The 17,500-nt window shown below is 39.9% G+C and overlaps 1 protein-coding gene across 4 annotated transcripts in view; it reads left to right on the plus strand.

The window, feature by feature from the left end:
- The window catches only part of PPEF1 (protein phosphatase with EF-hand domain 1), a 123,143-nt gene that overhangs the window by 87,734 nt on the left and 17,909 nt on the right, over positions 1 to 17,500 (plus strand). For all 4 annotated transcript variants that reach the window (XM_038586981.1, XM_038586979.1, XM_038586980.1 and 1 more), the window contains 4 exons: positions 917 to 1,066; positions 4,987 to 5,136; positions 13,050 to 13,235; positions 14,610 to 14,752. In XM_038586981.1, the coding sequence (XP_038442909.1) occupies positions 917 to 1,066; positions 4,987 to 5,136; positions 13,050 to 13,235; positions 14,610 to 14,752 (629 nt within the window). The remainder of the gene's footprint in view (positions 1 to 916; positions 1,067 to 4,986; positions 5,137 to 13,049; positions 13,236 to 14,609; positions 14,753 to 17,500) is intronic.

The raw sequence follows: 17,500 nt of genomic DNA on the forward strand, positions 1-17,500 counted from the left end.
AGAGTCATACTTTTTTTCTTAACGCATTCTTTTTGCTGTTTATGCTAGAACTACAAAAAAAGAGCCTTCAGGAAGAGTGATGGGTAAACTAGTCAGACTCCTTACATGTAAAATAAAAGCACAGCAGGAAGCCCTGGCTGTGATAGAGGCCTAATTTTCTTCCTGGACTAAACCAAGCCTTTTCATTGTGACTTTTGTGTAAGTTTTAGCACAGATAAAACATATTCTATTGTTTTAAAGGTACCCAGGATTTGTTTTATGGTAAGACATACAAATACAGAAATGACCATGGTAAAGGAAGAGATTTTTACTCACTGTGCCTTAGCACAGCACATCACACCGTGGGCCGCGGGAAGCACCAGGATTGGTCAGAAGGCAGAAGGAAAGAGGGGAAAATGTGGGCAAGAGCCTTTGTTTTGGTTTCTGTGGAGGCAGTGTAAGTAGTTTAGGATTGGCTAGTTTGAACAATTTCAGGAGCTCTCTGGGACATAAGGGCTGTCATTAGTTGTCTGGGTACCTGGCTGTGGGGTGATTAAGGCTAGGGAATGGTGGCCTGGCATGCCAAAGCCCGATAAAGGAGGTGGTTGGGAGTGTGGGCTCTGGATTGTTTCGTTTGCATGTGAAAGGCCCTCTCATCTGCATATGAAAGGCAAATCATCTATGATTTTTAGGAATTAGCTAGCCGTGGGAGGACAATCTCTCCTCCAGGGTCTGCAAGGCACCAAAATGTCAAAGTATCGAAAATATAGAATAAACAAACAGATAGACAAACATAGAATAAAAGAACAGCATTAATTCATGCTGATGGGTTAGTGACTCCATGCTGACTTCCTTTGTGTGGCATGAAAATTGTTGCTTTTTGTGATAAACTTGAATTTACCAGAAAAACAAAACTTACTCAAGTTTTTACTTACAGATACATGGGAAAAAAATCTTACAAATCTTGGAAGATGTCTATACCTGGCTCCCAATTGGTACAATCATTGACAGTGAAATCCTGGTCATCCATGGTGGTATATCAGAGTCCACAGACTTGAACTTACTCCACCGTATAGAAAGAAACAAAGTAAGAGGCGATATTTACATAAATCTTGTCTCAGAATTTTATGAGGGGATATAGCCCTCTTTTTTTTTTAAGATTTTATTTATTTATTCATGAGAGACACAGAGAGAGGCAGAGACTTAGGCAGAGGGAGAAGCAGACTCCATGCAGGGAGCCCAATGCAGAGTCTTGATCCCAGGACCCCGGGGATCATGACCTGAGCCAAAGGTAGACGCTCAACCGCTGAGCCACCCAGGCATCCCTAGTCCTCTTTCATTCATTATTTTGTATTCATTTGCATTTAGTTGTAACTGCAAAAGTTAGTACACATTTAAAGAAAACCTATGATTGCAAGATAAAGAACTGAATGGATAACCTCTAAATATGGAAAATAGACTTTTCACGATGAAAGTGGAAAATGAGGAAGTGTTGGCATTTCATATAGTTTCTAAAAGTGAAAGATCCTGATTTTTAAAAACTAAAATTTCTAATTAATATTGCAGTAAAATATCCATAACATAAAATTTACCACTTTAACCGTTTTTAAGTGTACAGTTCAGTGGCATTAAGTGCATTCACACTGTCATGCAGCCACCCCCACCATCCACCTCCAGAACTTTTCATCTTTGGGAAGAAACTCTACCCATTAAGCAACAACTCTCCACTCTCCCCTCTCCCTAGCCCCTGCTGACCACTATTCTACTTTCTGTCTCTGAATTTGACGACTTTGGGTGCCTCATATAGATGGAATCGTATAGCAATTTATTTCTGGATTGATATGTCTTCTCTTATACTCCAATGGCTCAGGGTATTTTGAGGGGGAAATAGTTTAAACTGAGAATCATATTGAATACAACAGAAGCAGAGCAAGAACCTGTATAGAATGGCTCAGGAAAGAGGCTGTGTGTGGCCTATAAAGCTCCCATACTTAGTAAGGGGCTCCTTTGGCTGGGCCTTGCAGAGTGACTGGAATTATCTTTCATCCGGTACCAGAGCCCAGCCAAAGCCCCCAGACCGGGGGCATAGGAGATCCCATGTGAGCACAAAGACCAATAGCAGCTCTGGAACCAGATGATCTCATACAGTCCTAGTGAGAAACCTGAGCCCTTACCCCTCAAGACTGATAGTCAACTTCCAACCAATCTTGGCAAGTAGAGTTTAGAGCTGGAAATCATTTTTTTTTTTAATTTTTATTTATTTATGATAGTCACACAGAGAGAGAGAGAGAGGCAGAGACATAGGCAGAGGGAGAAGCAGGCTCCATGCACCGGGAGCCTGACGTGGGATTCGATCCCGGGTCTCCAGGATCGCGCCCTGGGCCAAAGGCAGGCGCCAAACCGCTGCGCCACCCAGGGATCCCTGGAAATCATTTTGATACAGACAGAAATGTGACTCCTTTTCACCTCATCTCTGGAGCCCTTATATCTTTACATACATATGAAAGATGGTATTATTGCTAACTTTTCCTCCTTTTAATATCAGCTTAAATGTACCCTTCCTCTGGAAAGCCTTCCATGACCTCCAGACTAGATCAGGTCCCCTTATATGCTCTCACACTCCTTGTACAGGTCCTACATAACAGTTACCAGCACTGAGTAAAGAATTGGGGTACTGTTTACTATCCTCCCCTGCTTCTCTAATTCACTGCTTTAACTCCAGCATCTAAGATGTAGTAAATACTTCATCAGTGTTGGTTGGATACCTCCTAAGAGATTTAAGACCAAAGCAGGGAAGACCTAAGACAAAACTGGATAGAAACTTCTTTACAAGCCCTTTCCCAATTCTGTGGTGATCTTACATATCTCCTCCCCAACCTCACCCAACCATGACCATCTCTCCTGGCTTGCACCTGTTGTCCTGGTGTATTTATTAATAGTGCCTCCCTTTACTCTCAGAAATGCTCCAATTGCAATAAATTTTAAGGTCACCCTACCTTTAAGGCAGGGTGCTATGGCACCTTTTTCATGATATCAGCAAATAGTCAAGCCAGTAAAACATTTTGATCAACACAAGATAGTCAGTGTTAACAAAACAAGTGGATGTGATTCTAGCCAAGAGCAAGGGAACATGATGTTTTTGTCAGTCAAATATTGGCAAGCACATGGCAGGAACACTACACTCTACCATCACCCACCCTGTGACAACAGCACTAATCAGCCATGGCAGCCACTACCAATTGATCAGATTGAAAACTTTCCTTTTCTGAAGTGAGCCGGAGCACCCAGCCCTCTCTAGAGCTTTTTGAGACATTAAGAGCATGTCTTGGAGTGCCTGGGTAGCTCAGTCAGGTAAGCGTCTGACTCTTGGTCTCAGCCCAGGTCTTGATCTGTGTCCTGAGTTCAAGCCCCGTGTTGGGTTCCATGCTGGGCATGGAGCCTACTCAAAAAAAAAAAAAAAAATGCATGTCTCCAGAATGCCCATCACTATCTCTGTGGAGACCAAAAGGTGAGAGCCACCTTGACCTAGTAAACTCCACGAGGCTCTGTCATTGGACAGACACAGCCAGCTTTACTTTCTACTTCTGCCACTTCCTGGCTGGGTGACTGGGCAAGGTACTAAAGTTTTCTAAGCCTCAGTTTCTGCACCTGTGCATGAAAGCTAAAAATACTCACCATAATGAATTGTTAGGAGGTTTAAATATAATTACCTGGGTGGAGAAAACAGCAGAGAGTAAGCTCAGAACATGGAGCTCTCTCCTCCAACTCTTTCCTCTTTCCTGATACTTGGAACTAAAGTTTGAATTTTATTTTATTTTTAAAGCTTTTATTTATTTATTCATGAGAGACACACAGAGAGAGGTAGAGACACAGGCAGAGGGAGAAGCAGGTTCCCTGCAGGGAGCCTGAATCGGGACTCTGAGTATCACACCCCAAGCTGAAGGTAGGCACTCAACCAGTGAGTCACCCAGGCATCCCTGAAGTTTGAATTTTAGTCACCAAGACACCCCCTGGAGAGAAGTTTTTGGGCCAGGAATTTTCCCAGGAAACCTCAAATTTCACCCCTTTTGGGATCATCGTTCCACCTACTCAGAAGCCTGGTTTTAAAGATAGAAATTTGACTTGTGTACTTCTGTGTCTTCTCTCCCTCCCAGAGTGAAGTTAAATTGGTAGCACATATTTGTTGTATTAAATATAATTGAACTGTAGCAAAGGTTTAAGCCTTTGGAACTCTACCAAATGAAAAATAAAAGTAGATTTTCGAGGTGTCTAGGTGGCTCAGTTGGTTGGGTGTCTGCCTTCAGCTTGGGTCACGATCCCAGAGTCCCAGGGGCTCCCTACTCAGCAGGGGGTCTGCTCCTCCCTCTCCCTCTGCCTTCCTCCCTGCTTGCACTTGCCCTCTCAAGTAAGTAAGTAAATAAATAAAATAGAAGAAGATTTTCAAAAGAAAAAAAAAAAGATTTTCAAGTCCAATTTTATAACTTTCCCATTTTCTCCACTTTCCCATCCCTTAGGACCCTCTAAGTGTAGGGATGACCATGCTTCCTGGTTTATACCTGCTGTTATGGTATGATTGTTAATGGGGGCAGGGAGTGGGGTTGGAGGAACCTGATGACGACTTCCTTCTAGTTTCATTAAAGGCATTTTGTTTTGTTTTATTTATTTTAGTTTTTCATTAAAGACATTTTGTAAGGTTGGGGAGTTGTCATTGCAGAGGGAAAGAGAAGGAAGATTCTAGAAGATTAAGACTCTGATTTAGTATTATTTAAACTCTCCGGCAAGGGATGTGAGAATGGATGGCTGGCAGGGCTCCTAGGAGAAAATGGTGCTGTGGTACTTGAGGGGGAAGCTGGGCAAAGTATCCTGATCCCAAGTGGCCTTGAAAAACACGTGTTCTTCATCAGGTTGAGGCATGGCTACATGGACAGAGTGGCAACTGGCAGGGAAGTTTCTGCATGCAGCGCATGAAACATAAGAGTTTGGCTACAGTGTGAATTTGTTTTATAGATGAAATCTGTGCTGATGTCACCAATTCCCTTAAATGAAGACCACAATAATGACTTGAAGAAAAATAAGATAAATACAACTATTATACCTCGGGAAGTCAAAACAAATGGATCCCTTTCTGAACAGTTAACAAAGCATGAATGGGAGCAGGTAGGTAATCAGAGTGTTCACCAAAGTGGCAATGAACATGCAGCATAGATGATATTGTCCCTTATATACATAAAAAGTGACTTGCTTTTTTAAGCAGATCATACTCTTCTTTCTGAATTCATCACTATACTTTTAAGAGCTCCACTGAGATGTAATCCTTCATTTAAAGCATATAATTCAATGGTTTTGGTATATTCACAGTGTTGTATCACTCCCCATTCCCTCCCCAACCACCCGCTTCCCCAGACTTAGGCAACCACTAAACTACCTTTGGTCTTTACAGATTTCCCTATTCTAGACATGTTATGGAAATGGACCCATTCCGGGCAGCCCAGGTGGGTCAGTGGTTTAGCGCTGCCTTCAGCCAGGGTGTGATCCTGGAGTCCCAGGATCGAGTCCCACATCGGGCTCCCTGCATGGAGCCTGCTTCTCCCTCTGCCTGTGTCTCTGCCTCTCTCTCTCTCTCTCTCTCTTTCTCTCTCTGTGTCTCTCATGAATAAATAAATAAAATCTTTTTAAAAAAAAAGAAAGAAAAGAAATGGACCCATACCGTATGTGATCTTTTGTATCTGGCTTCTTTTCCTCAGCCCAATGTTTTGAGGTTCATCCATGTCGTGGGATGTATCAGAACTTTGTTTCTTTTTATTGCTAAATAATATTCTATTGTTTGGGTATACCACATTTTGTTTATTCATTTATCAGTGGGTAGACATTTGAGTTGTTTCTGCTTCTTTGCTATTATGAATGATGTTGCCATAAACATTCACATACAAGTTTTTCTGTGGACATATGTTCTCATTTCTCTTTGGTATATACCTAGGAGTGGAATTGCTTGGTTGTAAGATATTCTAAGCTGAACATTTTGAGAAACTTCCAAACTGTTTTCCCAAGTGGCTACACATTTTACATTTCTATTACCAATGTATGAAGGTTACAGTTTCTTCACATCCTCACTAAGAAATTGTCTCTCCTTTTGATTATGGCTATCCTGGTGGGTGTGAGGTGGAATCTCATTATGGTTTTGATTTGTTGTGGTTTTGGCATTTCTCTAATGATTAATGATGTTGAGCATCTTTTCATGTGCTAATTGGCCATCTGTATGTCTTTGGAGAAATATCTATTCAGATCCTTTGCTCATTTTAAAAACTGAGTTGATTATCTTTTTATTATTGCATTGTAAGAGTTCTTCATATATTCTATATATAAATTCCTTATCAGATATATTATTTGCAGATACATTGTTTCATATTCTGTGGGCTATCTTTTCCCTCTCTTGATGGTATTATTTGCAGCACAAAAGTTTTTAATTTTGATGAAATCTAATATCTATTTTTTTTCTTTTCTGCTTGTGCTTTTGGTGTTGTGTCTAAAAGTCATTGCCTAGGGATGCCTGGGTGGCTCAGCGGTTGAGCATCTGCCTTTGGCTCAGGGCCTGATCCCAGGTCCGGGGATAGAGTCCCCACATTGGGGATCCCTGTGAGGAGCCTGCTCCTCCCTCTGTCTCTGCCTCTTTCTGTGTGTCTCTCATGAATACGTGAATAAAATCTTAAAAAAAAAAAAAAAAAAGTCATTGCCTAACGCAAAGTCATGAGGATTTATTCCTATATTTTCTTCTAAGAATTTTATAGATTAAGCAGTTATATTTGGGTAATCCATTTTGAGTTAATTTTTGTGTATGGTGGGAGGTAGGGGTCTAGCTTTATTCTTTTACATGTGGATATCCAGTTATCCCAATATCATTTGTTTAAAAGACTATTCTCATTGAATTTTCTTGGCACTTTTATCAAAAATCAACTGACTATAAATATGAACGTTTATTTCTAGACTTTTTAAAAAGATTTTATTTATTTATTTGTCAGAAAGAGAGAGAGCACAAGTAGGGGGAGTGGAAGAGGGAAAAGTAGGCTCCCAGCTGAGCTAATGCTTCCCAACTGGTCCTATGAAGCCAGTCTTATGCTAATACCAAAGATATCACACACACACACACACACACACACACACACACACACACACACACATACAGAACAGGGGATCCCTGGGTGGCTAAACGGTTAGGTGCCTGCCTTCCGCTCGGGGCGTGATCCTCTTCTGTTTTTTGGAGGAGTTTGTGAGGATTAATAATTTTTATTCGTATGTTTGATAGAATTCATCAGTGAAATGATCTGAGTCTGGGCTTTTCTTTGTAGGAATTTTAAAAATCACTAATTCAATCTTTTTTCTTGCTATAGTTTTATTTAGATTTTTTATTTCTTCTTGAGTAGTTTGTATCTCGGTAGTCCTGATAGTTTCTCTTCCTTGGAATTTGTTCATTTCATCTAATTTATCTAATTTGTTTACCTACAGTTGCCATATATATATAATATGTATATATATTGTGTGTATATGTATATATATATATATTTAAATATATAAAAAGTCAGTAGTGCAGTCTAATCTTTCATTCCTAATTTTAGTAATTTGAGTCTCTTTTTTTCTTAGTCTCACTAAGGTTTGTCAATTTTATTGATCTTTTCAAAGAACCGATTTTTGGTTTTATTGACTTCCTTTATTATTTTCTGTTCTCTCCTTCATTTACTTCTGCTCAAATTTTTATTATTTCCTTCTTTCTGCTTGTTTTAGATTTAGTTTGCTCTTCTTTTTCTAGTTTCCTAAGGTGAAAGGTAATGTCATTGATTTGAGATCTCTTGCCTTTTATAAGGAGGCTATACATTTCCCTGTAACTACTACTATAGCTCATCCTGTAAGTTTTGCTGTTGTGCTTTCATTTCCATTCATCTCAAAGTATTTTCTAATTTGCCTTGTGGTTTCTTCTTCAACCCATATATTATTTAGCAGCATGTTATTTAATTTCTGCATATTTGTGAATTTCTCATATTTCTTTCTTGCATTGATTTCTGCTTAAATTCAATTTTGGTTGGAGAACACACTTTATATGATTTAAATCCTTTTAAAACATAGTGAGGCTTTTTTAAATGGGCAGTGTATGGTCTATCTTAGAGAATGCTCCATGTTCTCTTAAGAAGAAAATGTATTCCATTCCAGCTGAATGGAATGTTTTATATATACATACATATGTGTATATATATATTTACACACACACATACACACACACATATATCTCTGTCTTTGAATATATTTATAATAGTTGCTTTGAAATCTTTGCTAAGTCAACATCTAATCCCCTCAAAGGCAATTTTTATTGCCTGCTTGTTTTTCCTGTGTATTTTTTTCTTTGCATGTCTTGTAACATTTTTGTTGAAAGCTGGGCATTTTAAGTAATATACTGTTGTTAGCCTTCAATTGCTAGCTGATTGTGCTATTGTTCTTAACAATGCCCTAGGGCTCACAAATAGCTCCCCGATCTGATCCCATTAAAGTCTAAAGTCAGTCTCTTCTGCAGGGGCAGGGTATGACAATCTTTGAGGCTTATTCTGGCCCTAGAGGGCTCTGCTCATCTGCCTCTTTCCCCTGATTTTGTCTGTGAAACTTTCATCCAGTCTACTTGAGCTAATAGTATCATAGAACCATCAGCTTTCTTCTAATTGCTTACTTCCAAGAAGCCTCTTGGTGATTTCTTGACTCTGTACTCATACCTTGGCTGCTGAAAATGTTGACTAAAATGTGATTTCTGTTGTAAAATATCCTCTAATCAATGAGGAGAAAGACAGAGAGAGGTGGGGGGGGGTGGATAGAGAGGGAAGGAGAAGGGGTAGTAAGAGAGAAATAGAATTCATCAATGGCTTGTGCATCTAAAGTATTTAAAAATTAAGAAGGTACAAGAGACAACCTATAGCAAGTAGGAAAGGATGCCTCCTTAAATTCTGACATCCAAACTCCGAAGACCAAAGGTTAGAACAAGCACTGCTAGGGTTATGGTGAATAAAAAGGATGATGCCAAAGAGATCGGAGTTGCACAAAAAGAAAATTCTGGCCACTGGAAGCCTAGATAAGTTAGAATTCTAGAGAGATGGAGCCTTAAGAAGTGGGAGGAGGAGACTGGCAGTCATTATTCTGTACTAGAACTTCTCACCACCCAACAATAGAGATGAGGCATCTTGCAGACTCTGTGCACATGACTGGAGCTGACACAGGTAAAATGGACCAGAATCTCATTCCCAATATTTTAGTAATTTCAGTTGTATCCTTAATTTTCTTCTCTCAGTTGCTGGTACTAAGTGGGTATGCATACTTTAGTTAGCTAGAGTTGAAATTTCCAGATAAAACCAGATTTCATACTTTATTTCTCAATATCTATGAGCTATGTTATAATAAAGGTCATAGGCTCTTTATTTGTCCCATACTCACAGAAGTGCATCATTCTTGGCCGAGTGCTATAATTTAAGTTTTATTTTATCACTGGGATGTGGGGGATATATGTACTCATAGCTAAGTCACTGTATAGAGACAAGGGTGATATACCCTTCTTTTAGGACAGACTTGCAACAGGAAAACCAGAGAGGTTTAAAAAATAATTTGATGTTCAGCTCGAATGGATAAAGATGTGGTTTATGTATACAATGGAATATTACTCAGCTATTAGAAATGACAAATACCCACCATTTGCTTCAACGTGGATGGAACTGGAGGGTATTATGCTGAGTGAAGTAAGCCAGTCGGAGAAGGACAAACATTATATGTTCTCATTCATTTGGGGAATATAAATAATAGTGAAAGGGAATATAAGGGAAGGGGGAAGAAATGTGTGGGAAATATCAGAAAGGGAGACAGAACGTAAAGACTGCTAACTCTGGGAAACGAACTAGGGGTGGTAGAAGGGGAGGAGGGCGGGGGGTGGGAGTGAATGGGTGACGGGCACTGGGGGTTATTCTGTATGTTAGTAAATTGAACACCAATAAAAAATAAATTAAAAAAAATAATTTGAATAATTTATTTCCCGAGTGACTCCCTTCTCTTAATTCATTCATTTAACAAGTATTTATTGAACATCTGCTATGTGTCAGTCACTATTCTAGACTTTTGAGAATGCCAGTGACTAAAGATCTATTACCTCATGAAGCTTACATTCTAGAGGGAGGAGTTAAATAGTATAACAATAAGCAAGTAAATTATATAATATGTTAAGTGGAGAGTTCTATGGAAAAAAATTAAAACTAGAACAAGGTTATGAGTATCAGGAGAACTGGAGGTAGAGGACAGAATTGTAATTTTAAATAGGGTATAGTCAGCCTCATTGTGCAGGCTCCCAAGAGGGCAATGGCTTGTTTGTAGTCACTTGGCTAGTCACTGAGTGATAGAGCAGGATGTGATGCCTGGTATGACTTTAATGTCCATGCTCCTTTTCTGAAGGGAAAGATGGCTTCAGAGTGATAGGGGGTCTCAAGAAGGAAATGAACTGCTCTAGTTTCTCCTCATCCAGTGAGGCAATGGGCAAACAAGGAGTAGGCCTCTAAAGCAATTTAGGTATTACTGGAAGGTTTGGGTTAAGCACAGCTTTTAAAACAACTTGTTCAAAAGCTGGAAGGAAGACACATGACTAAGGGAAAATACAAAGGAATAGTGAATCTATAGGATTAGTGTCTTAAAAGAGAAGCATTTAGATACACCTTTCAGAGCTATTAACTCTCCCACAAAGCATACTTTTGGGAACTGGATTATTTAGAGCTGCAGACAAGCACAGGGCACTTCTGCTGGATTTATTTTGGATTTGGAAGGTTTAAACGCTGAGACACAAATAGATTTTTGTTCACCAGGTCATGTAAAAACTGTCATTCAGTAAAACTTTTCCAATTTTTGATTAGAACATTTTCAGGAAGGAATGTTATAAATAACTATTCTTTCATGCACTTACCACTCACAAGGCCCTTGCTTTTCAGAGGAGAGGACGTTGTTGGAAGGAAAGAGACTGTCTTTGCTGAGGAATCTGTTTCTACAATGAATCTATATTATAACCACAGTCTGGGTAAACCTAGTCAAGTGACTGAATTCTAGACAGAAAGAAGAAATGCAAATTCATGGAATGGATAATTCTGAAGACATTCATTTCTATAAGACTCATACCCCCTTTGACTTTGAATCAAAGAAAAATGAATGTTAGATATATCTTTCTTATTTCATTGATGAGCCAACTTAAGCGCAAATAGGTTAAATGATTTGCCCAACATGACACAGGTGACACTTGAACTAACTCCTTGGTCAGTGCTTATTCTAGTCCAAGAGTCCATTATATATACATTTAATTTATATAAGTTTCAACTATATGTATATGGTAAAAAGAAAAGTATGTAAAAATTTATTTCCATAGAAGTTGTTTATCCCATTATATATTATCACATATATAAAATATTAACACATCCATATTATTGTATAGGATTGTATATACAAAATCACGTATAGTGTGCATTAAGGGTAATTTTGGCTATAAATGACTTGCATCTCATGTGAGAATTTAAAACTTAATCCCCTCCTTATAAAACACAATTCCTTGTGTTTCTGCCTTCATTATACTGAAGGTCAAATCAAGATGCCCAAACATGAATTCATAGTGTAAAAGCCAGATATGACAATGCAAATGTTGGTTTTGTCATAAACCCCAACAAGATAAATGAGCTTCATTGTATTTGTTTGTAGGGTAGGATTGTGCCTATGTTGGAATTCAGTGGGGGAGAAAGGAAACCCTGGTCTGAATCTTCTTTGGGTGGTTTTCACTCTCACTGCAATCAAGCATCAAAAACTCTCCAGGTGTCTGGTTTGTGCCTGATGGAGTGTTGCCATAAGTTCGGACCAGGTGCTAAACATTCCAGAGTTCTCCTACCAGTTCTGTTCTTCTCTCCACCTCGCTGTCTTCTTCCTCACTTATTTCTAACTCCCCTTCAATACCAAACCTATAAATGAGTGCATTGTCCAGTTTACTGGGACAACCATTTCTGGTCCTCTTGTTAAGTCCCGACTTGGACCTGCTTGAATAACTGCAGAACTTAAAATGTATGATCCTTCAAGCCTGCAGAACAAAAACATGGAAAATACAGACTGTGAAAATCATAGTCTGTTAGAATTTTGAGATATTTTACAAGTCATCTGGCCCAAACCCCTGATTTTAAAGATCTGGAAACTGAGACCCAGGTTTTCTTGAGGCTGCACAGCTTTAGTGACAAAGCTAGTTTTTCTCACTACTGCTTAAACTCCTATAGGAGTTTAAATAAAGAAACATGATATGTGGATCAGAGTGATGAAAAATATTCTTAGAAACTTGAATCTTCAGTCTTGGGCATCATGTAGCCTGCATTTACCTCTTTCAGCCCCTAAATCCAAAATACTTATGGATATAGGAGGACACATTTTGGAAACCAGTCAGTGGCTAAATGTATTGCTGAAGCTGAGAATGTTCTTATCAATGGGACAAAAAGGGAAGGAAATGACTTAGGAAATATTCTTGGACGAACGCTTGTCTATATTTGTGGTGGGAAAAGTCTTCCTCATGCCATCTGCTCCAAGAGGACAAAAACCAGGGCCAAAGCCACAGCTGGGAGACCTACCTTATCTCTTTGAACATATTACGAACTTCTAATGTGTGTCCCTTGTGGGGAGTTGCTTTCTCCTTAGAACATGACAAAGAAGTTCTTTTAAGAGAAAACACCTTGGCAGATTCAGCAATTGTGAACCGATCATGACAAGATTTTTAAAGATAGACAAAGGCAAGGGCTTATTCTTCATGATTACAAAGTACCGCTATACTGGTTATTGAGGATGAGGCAGAGAGGGACTGCGGTGGCTGTGGGCATGACAATTATTGTGGAAAAAATTCATGGAGGAGATGAGTCTGAAACAAGTTTGAAGGAGGAACGAGAAATAGACTCTGGGATAACTTGGGTTAATATTTCTGGCAAATAAGTTGGAATCTAGAAAGACAGACTCTCACTTGTAAATAGTGGCCTAATCTGGTCTGTTGTTCAAAGGTTATCGATATTCTATGGAGTGATCCCAGAGGCAAAAGAGGCTGTTACCCAAACACAAGTCGAGGAGGGGGCTGCTACTTTGGACCTGATATTACCTCCAAGGTTCTTAATAAATACCAGTTGAAGATGCTCATTAGGTCTCATGAATGTAAGCCCGAAGGGTATGAAATCTGCCATGATGGGAAGGTAAGCTAACATTGTTGGTGACATCATCACACACATCCTGGCCCCAAGCAGTCTTTCTTCACAGGTTGTGTCTGACCCAAGGTCCATGGGAAGGTGTCTTCCCCAGGACCAAAACAGAAGGCGGTCTTTGGTAGACAGAGTTCAGGCAGGTTGTTTGAAGGGGCCTCCCTGTACCTCACCCTAAGAGATGTTTGGCTTGTTTCCCTGATCTTCCCTAATCCCAGAGATAGAAATTCTGACATGTTGCTCTAAGTACACCCACAGACAGGCTTCCTTCTGTATGAATCGAAAGGCAACTCTCCAGCACAGTGTGGTTAGGAATGTACTTGCCCTCACAGAGCACTTCAAAGGCAGCGGCGAATCCAGTTCGCTTTGACCTTTTGTGCTTTTCCTGTACAGGGCAGAGCCACACAACACACCTCCCTTCCACTCACGAGTGGGTGAGCTCTAGCGAGTCCCTGCCATGGTCAGTTCAGCTGCAGCCACTAGAATGGAGTGTGTTGTGCTCCTTCAGTGGTGTCTGATAAGGCTGGAAGAGGGCGGAGGAATGGGTTTCTTGTTCCAAGTTGTCTTGGGATGTCCCTTTTCTACCAGAGAAGAGCAATAAATAAAACAGAATACCAAATTTGTGGCATCTCTTTCTATTTCAAGACTTTCGCTTTTCTTAACTCCATTAGTTCATTTTCAGCTCATGCTAATGCTGTGAGATAGTGAAGGCAAGTATTATTTAAGGTTTCTTTGTACTAAGAAAACAGAGAAAATAGCTTGTCTGAAGCAGCAGGCTGATGAGGGCAGAGCTGGGCCCAAGCCAGGTTGCCTGTCAACAAGTGTTACCCTGCCATCTTTCACCATGGCCTCAAGGCTGGTTCCTTCCCAGCAGAGTGGTCCTGGGCCACTCTGTATTCTGGCCACCTTTTTCTGTCCCCTTAAAGGACAGGTTTTGTTCAGGGCCCCAAGCCCTCTACACCAATCAGCTTTAAGCAAAAGAAAAAGGCATACTAGACAAGTTTTATTTTGAACACTCAGATATCACAAGGAAAGAAAACAAAAGCTTTACTCGCTTGGAAAATTAGAATTTGCAAAACCAAGCATTAAGTAGAATTCGGAGATACGGAACTGAAATTGTACACAGGATTGCAAGGCTTTCCACCGCGGGGATGAGTGGGTACAAGTGAGCATTCCCAGGGACACGGACTTAAAAGCCTTGCTGCTCTCCAATGGAATCACAGAAAATCCTGTCAGACTTGGATAATTTGTATGGATTTGGGACCTTCTTTGATTTTTGCTTTTTTAGGAATTGAGCTATCTCTGCCTTTATTGAAGGACCTTTTGAGAACTAACTACGTGACCCTGGCCCTCTTTTTCTTTAATCAGGTTGTCACTGTATTTTCTGCTTCTAATTATTATGAAGAAGGCAGCAATCGAGGAGCTTACATCAAACTGTGCAGTGGTATGAACCTTCGATTTTTCCAGTACCAAGTAACTAAGGCAACGTGCTTGAGGCCTCTTTACCAAAGGTGTGTATGCTCTAAGAATTCTGAGCGCTGGTACTGGTGGCCAAGTAGAACCAGTCCAGAGTGATTAAGAGTGGCCACAAGAGGGAAGATAACTACTTACTGGTTACTCATGGGTATAAACACAGTAGGGTTAGTTTCAGACACCAAGGGGTGAATGCATTCATATTTGAATCCAAGAGGAGTAATTTTCAATTCATATGTTCTTTAAATGGGTAAAGCCATCAGTGTCCACGGGCAGCCTCTAACTGAATGTAAAGAAACGAAGGTCCCCACATCCACCCAGCCTTCCCTGTCCCCCAAACAGCCCTGTGTGCTCTTGTCTCTTGGTCTCTTTACCTAGAAGTATATGTGACAAGAGTTGAGTGTCTCTTCATGTGATGGCATCCATAGCTTATCTTCCTTTTCTCCATTTAACATGATGTTCTTGAGAAGTATTCACTATAAAATTAATGTGTTTATTGTTTGTTTCTTTTTTAAAGATTTTATTTATTCATGAGAGACACAGAGAAAGGCAGAGACATAGGCAGAGGGAGAAGCAGGCTCCCTAAGGGGAGCCTGATGTGGGACTCCAGGACCCCAGAATCACACCTGTGCCTAAAGCAGAGGCTCAACCACCGAGCCACCCAGGTACCCCAAAGTTGACCCAATTTAAAATACACAATTCACCAATAATATATTTACAGAGTTGTGCAACCATCATCATAATCTAGTTTTTAAACGTTTTTGCCATCCTAAAAGACAACTTGAACCCATTGGCAGTCACTCACCAGTCACCTCCTCCTAGCATACAATATAGTGATTGAACAATTCCAAACATCAATCCTGTGCTCATGGCAAGTACATTCCTTAAACGCCATCACCTATTTAATCCATCCCCCCCTATCCCTCCCCTCTGGCAACCATCAGTTTGTTCTCTGTAGTTAAGGGTCTATTTCTTGGTTTGCCTCTCCCTCTTTCCTTTGCTCATTTGTTTTGTTCCTTAAATTTCACATAGGAGTGAAATCATAGAGTATTTGTCTTTCTATGACTGACTTACCTCACTTAGCATTGTGCTCTCTAGTTCCATCCATGTCACTGCAAATGGCAAGATTTCATTCTTTTTTAGGACTGGGTAATTGTGCATTGTGTATATATACCACTATTCTTTATCCATTCACTAGTCGGTGGACACTTGTGTTGCTCCTGTATCTTGGCCATTGTAAATAATGCTGCTATAAACTAGGGGTGCTTGTATACCTTGGAATTAGTGTTCTTGTATTCTTTGGATAGGTACCTGGTAGTGTGATGGGTGAATTATAAGGTATTTCTATTTTTAACTTTTTGAGGAACCTCCATACTGTTTTCCACAGTGGCTGCACCAGTTTGCACTCCCACCAATGGTGCACGAGGGTTCCTTTTTCTCCGCATCTTTGCCAACGCTTATTGTTTCTTGTGTTGTTGATTTTAGCCATTCTGATAGGTGTGAGCTGATATCTCATTGTGGTTTTGATTTGCATTTCCCTGATGATGAGTGATGTTGAACATCATCTGGATGTCTTCTTTGGAGAAATGTCTGTTCTTGTCTTCTGCCCATTTTTAAATTGGATTATTTGTTTTCTGAGTGTTTAGTTTGATAAGTTCTTTTTTTTTAAGATTTTATTTATTTATTCATGAGAGACACAGAGTGGGGGGGCGGGGCAGAGACACAGGCATAGGCAGAAGCAGGCTCCATGTAGGGAACCCGATGTGGGACTCGATCCCGGGACTCCAGGATCATGCCCTGGGCTGAAGGCAGGCACCAAACCACTGAGCCACCCAGGGATCCCCCCTTTTCAATTTTTAATTGAGTTATTACTCTTTTAATTATGGTTGTGTTAGAATTCTTTATATATCCTATATATACATCATTTATTAGATAAACGATTTACAAAAAAAAGATAAATGATTTACAGATAGTATCTCATTCTATGGGGTATCTTTTCCCTTTCTTGATGGTATTATTTGCAGCACAAAAGTTTTTAATTTTGATGAAATCCAATCTCTCTCTCTCTCTCTCTCTCTCTCTCTCTCTTTTGGTTGTGCTCTTGGTGTTGTATCTAAGAAGCCATTACCCAACCCAAAGATATGAGGATTTATTCCTATATTATCTTCTAAGAATTTTATAGATTAAGCACTTACATTTGAATATCCTATCCACTTTGAGTTAATTTTTGTGTATTGTGTGAGGTAGGGCTCTAACTTTATACTTTTACATGTGGCTATCCAGTTTCCCATCATCATCAGTTAGAAAGACTGTTCTTCTCCCATTTAATTGTCTTGGCACATTTGTCAAAAGTCAATTGCCCATAAAAGTATAGGTTATTTCTGGACTTTAAATTGTATTCCACTGATCTATAAGTCTATCCTAATGCAAGTAACACAGCGTCCTGATTACTATAGCTTTGTAGTAAGTTTTGAAACTAGGAAATATGAGTCAAACTTTGTTCCTATTTTTTAAGACTGTTTCAGTTATTCTGGCACCCTGGCATTTCCATATGAATTTTATTTTATTTTATTTATTTTTTTTTTAAAGATTTTATTTATTTATTCATGAGAGACACAGAGAGAAAGAGAGGCAGAGACACAGGCAGAGGGAGAAGCAGGCTCCATGCAGGGAGCTCGACATGGGACTCGATCCCGGGTCTCCAGGATCACACCTCAGGCTGCAGGCGGTGCTAAGCCGCTGAGCCACCGGGGCCACCCCCATATGAATTTTAGAATCAGTTTGTC

The sequence above is a fragment of the Canis lupus genome, chromosome X (assembly GCF_011100685.1).
Source record: "Canis lupus familiaris isolate Mischka breed German Shepherd chromosome X, alternate assembly UU_Cfam_GSD_1.0, whole genome shotgun sequence".
Lineage (NCBI taxonomy): Eukaryota > Metazoa > Chordata > Mammalia > Carnivora > Canidae > Canis > Canis lupus.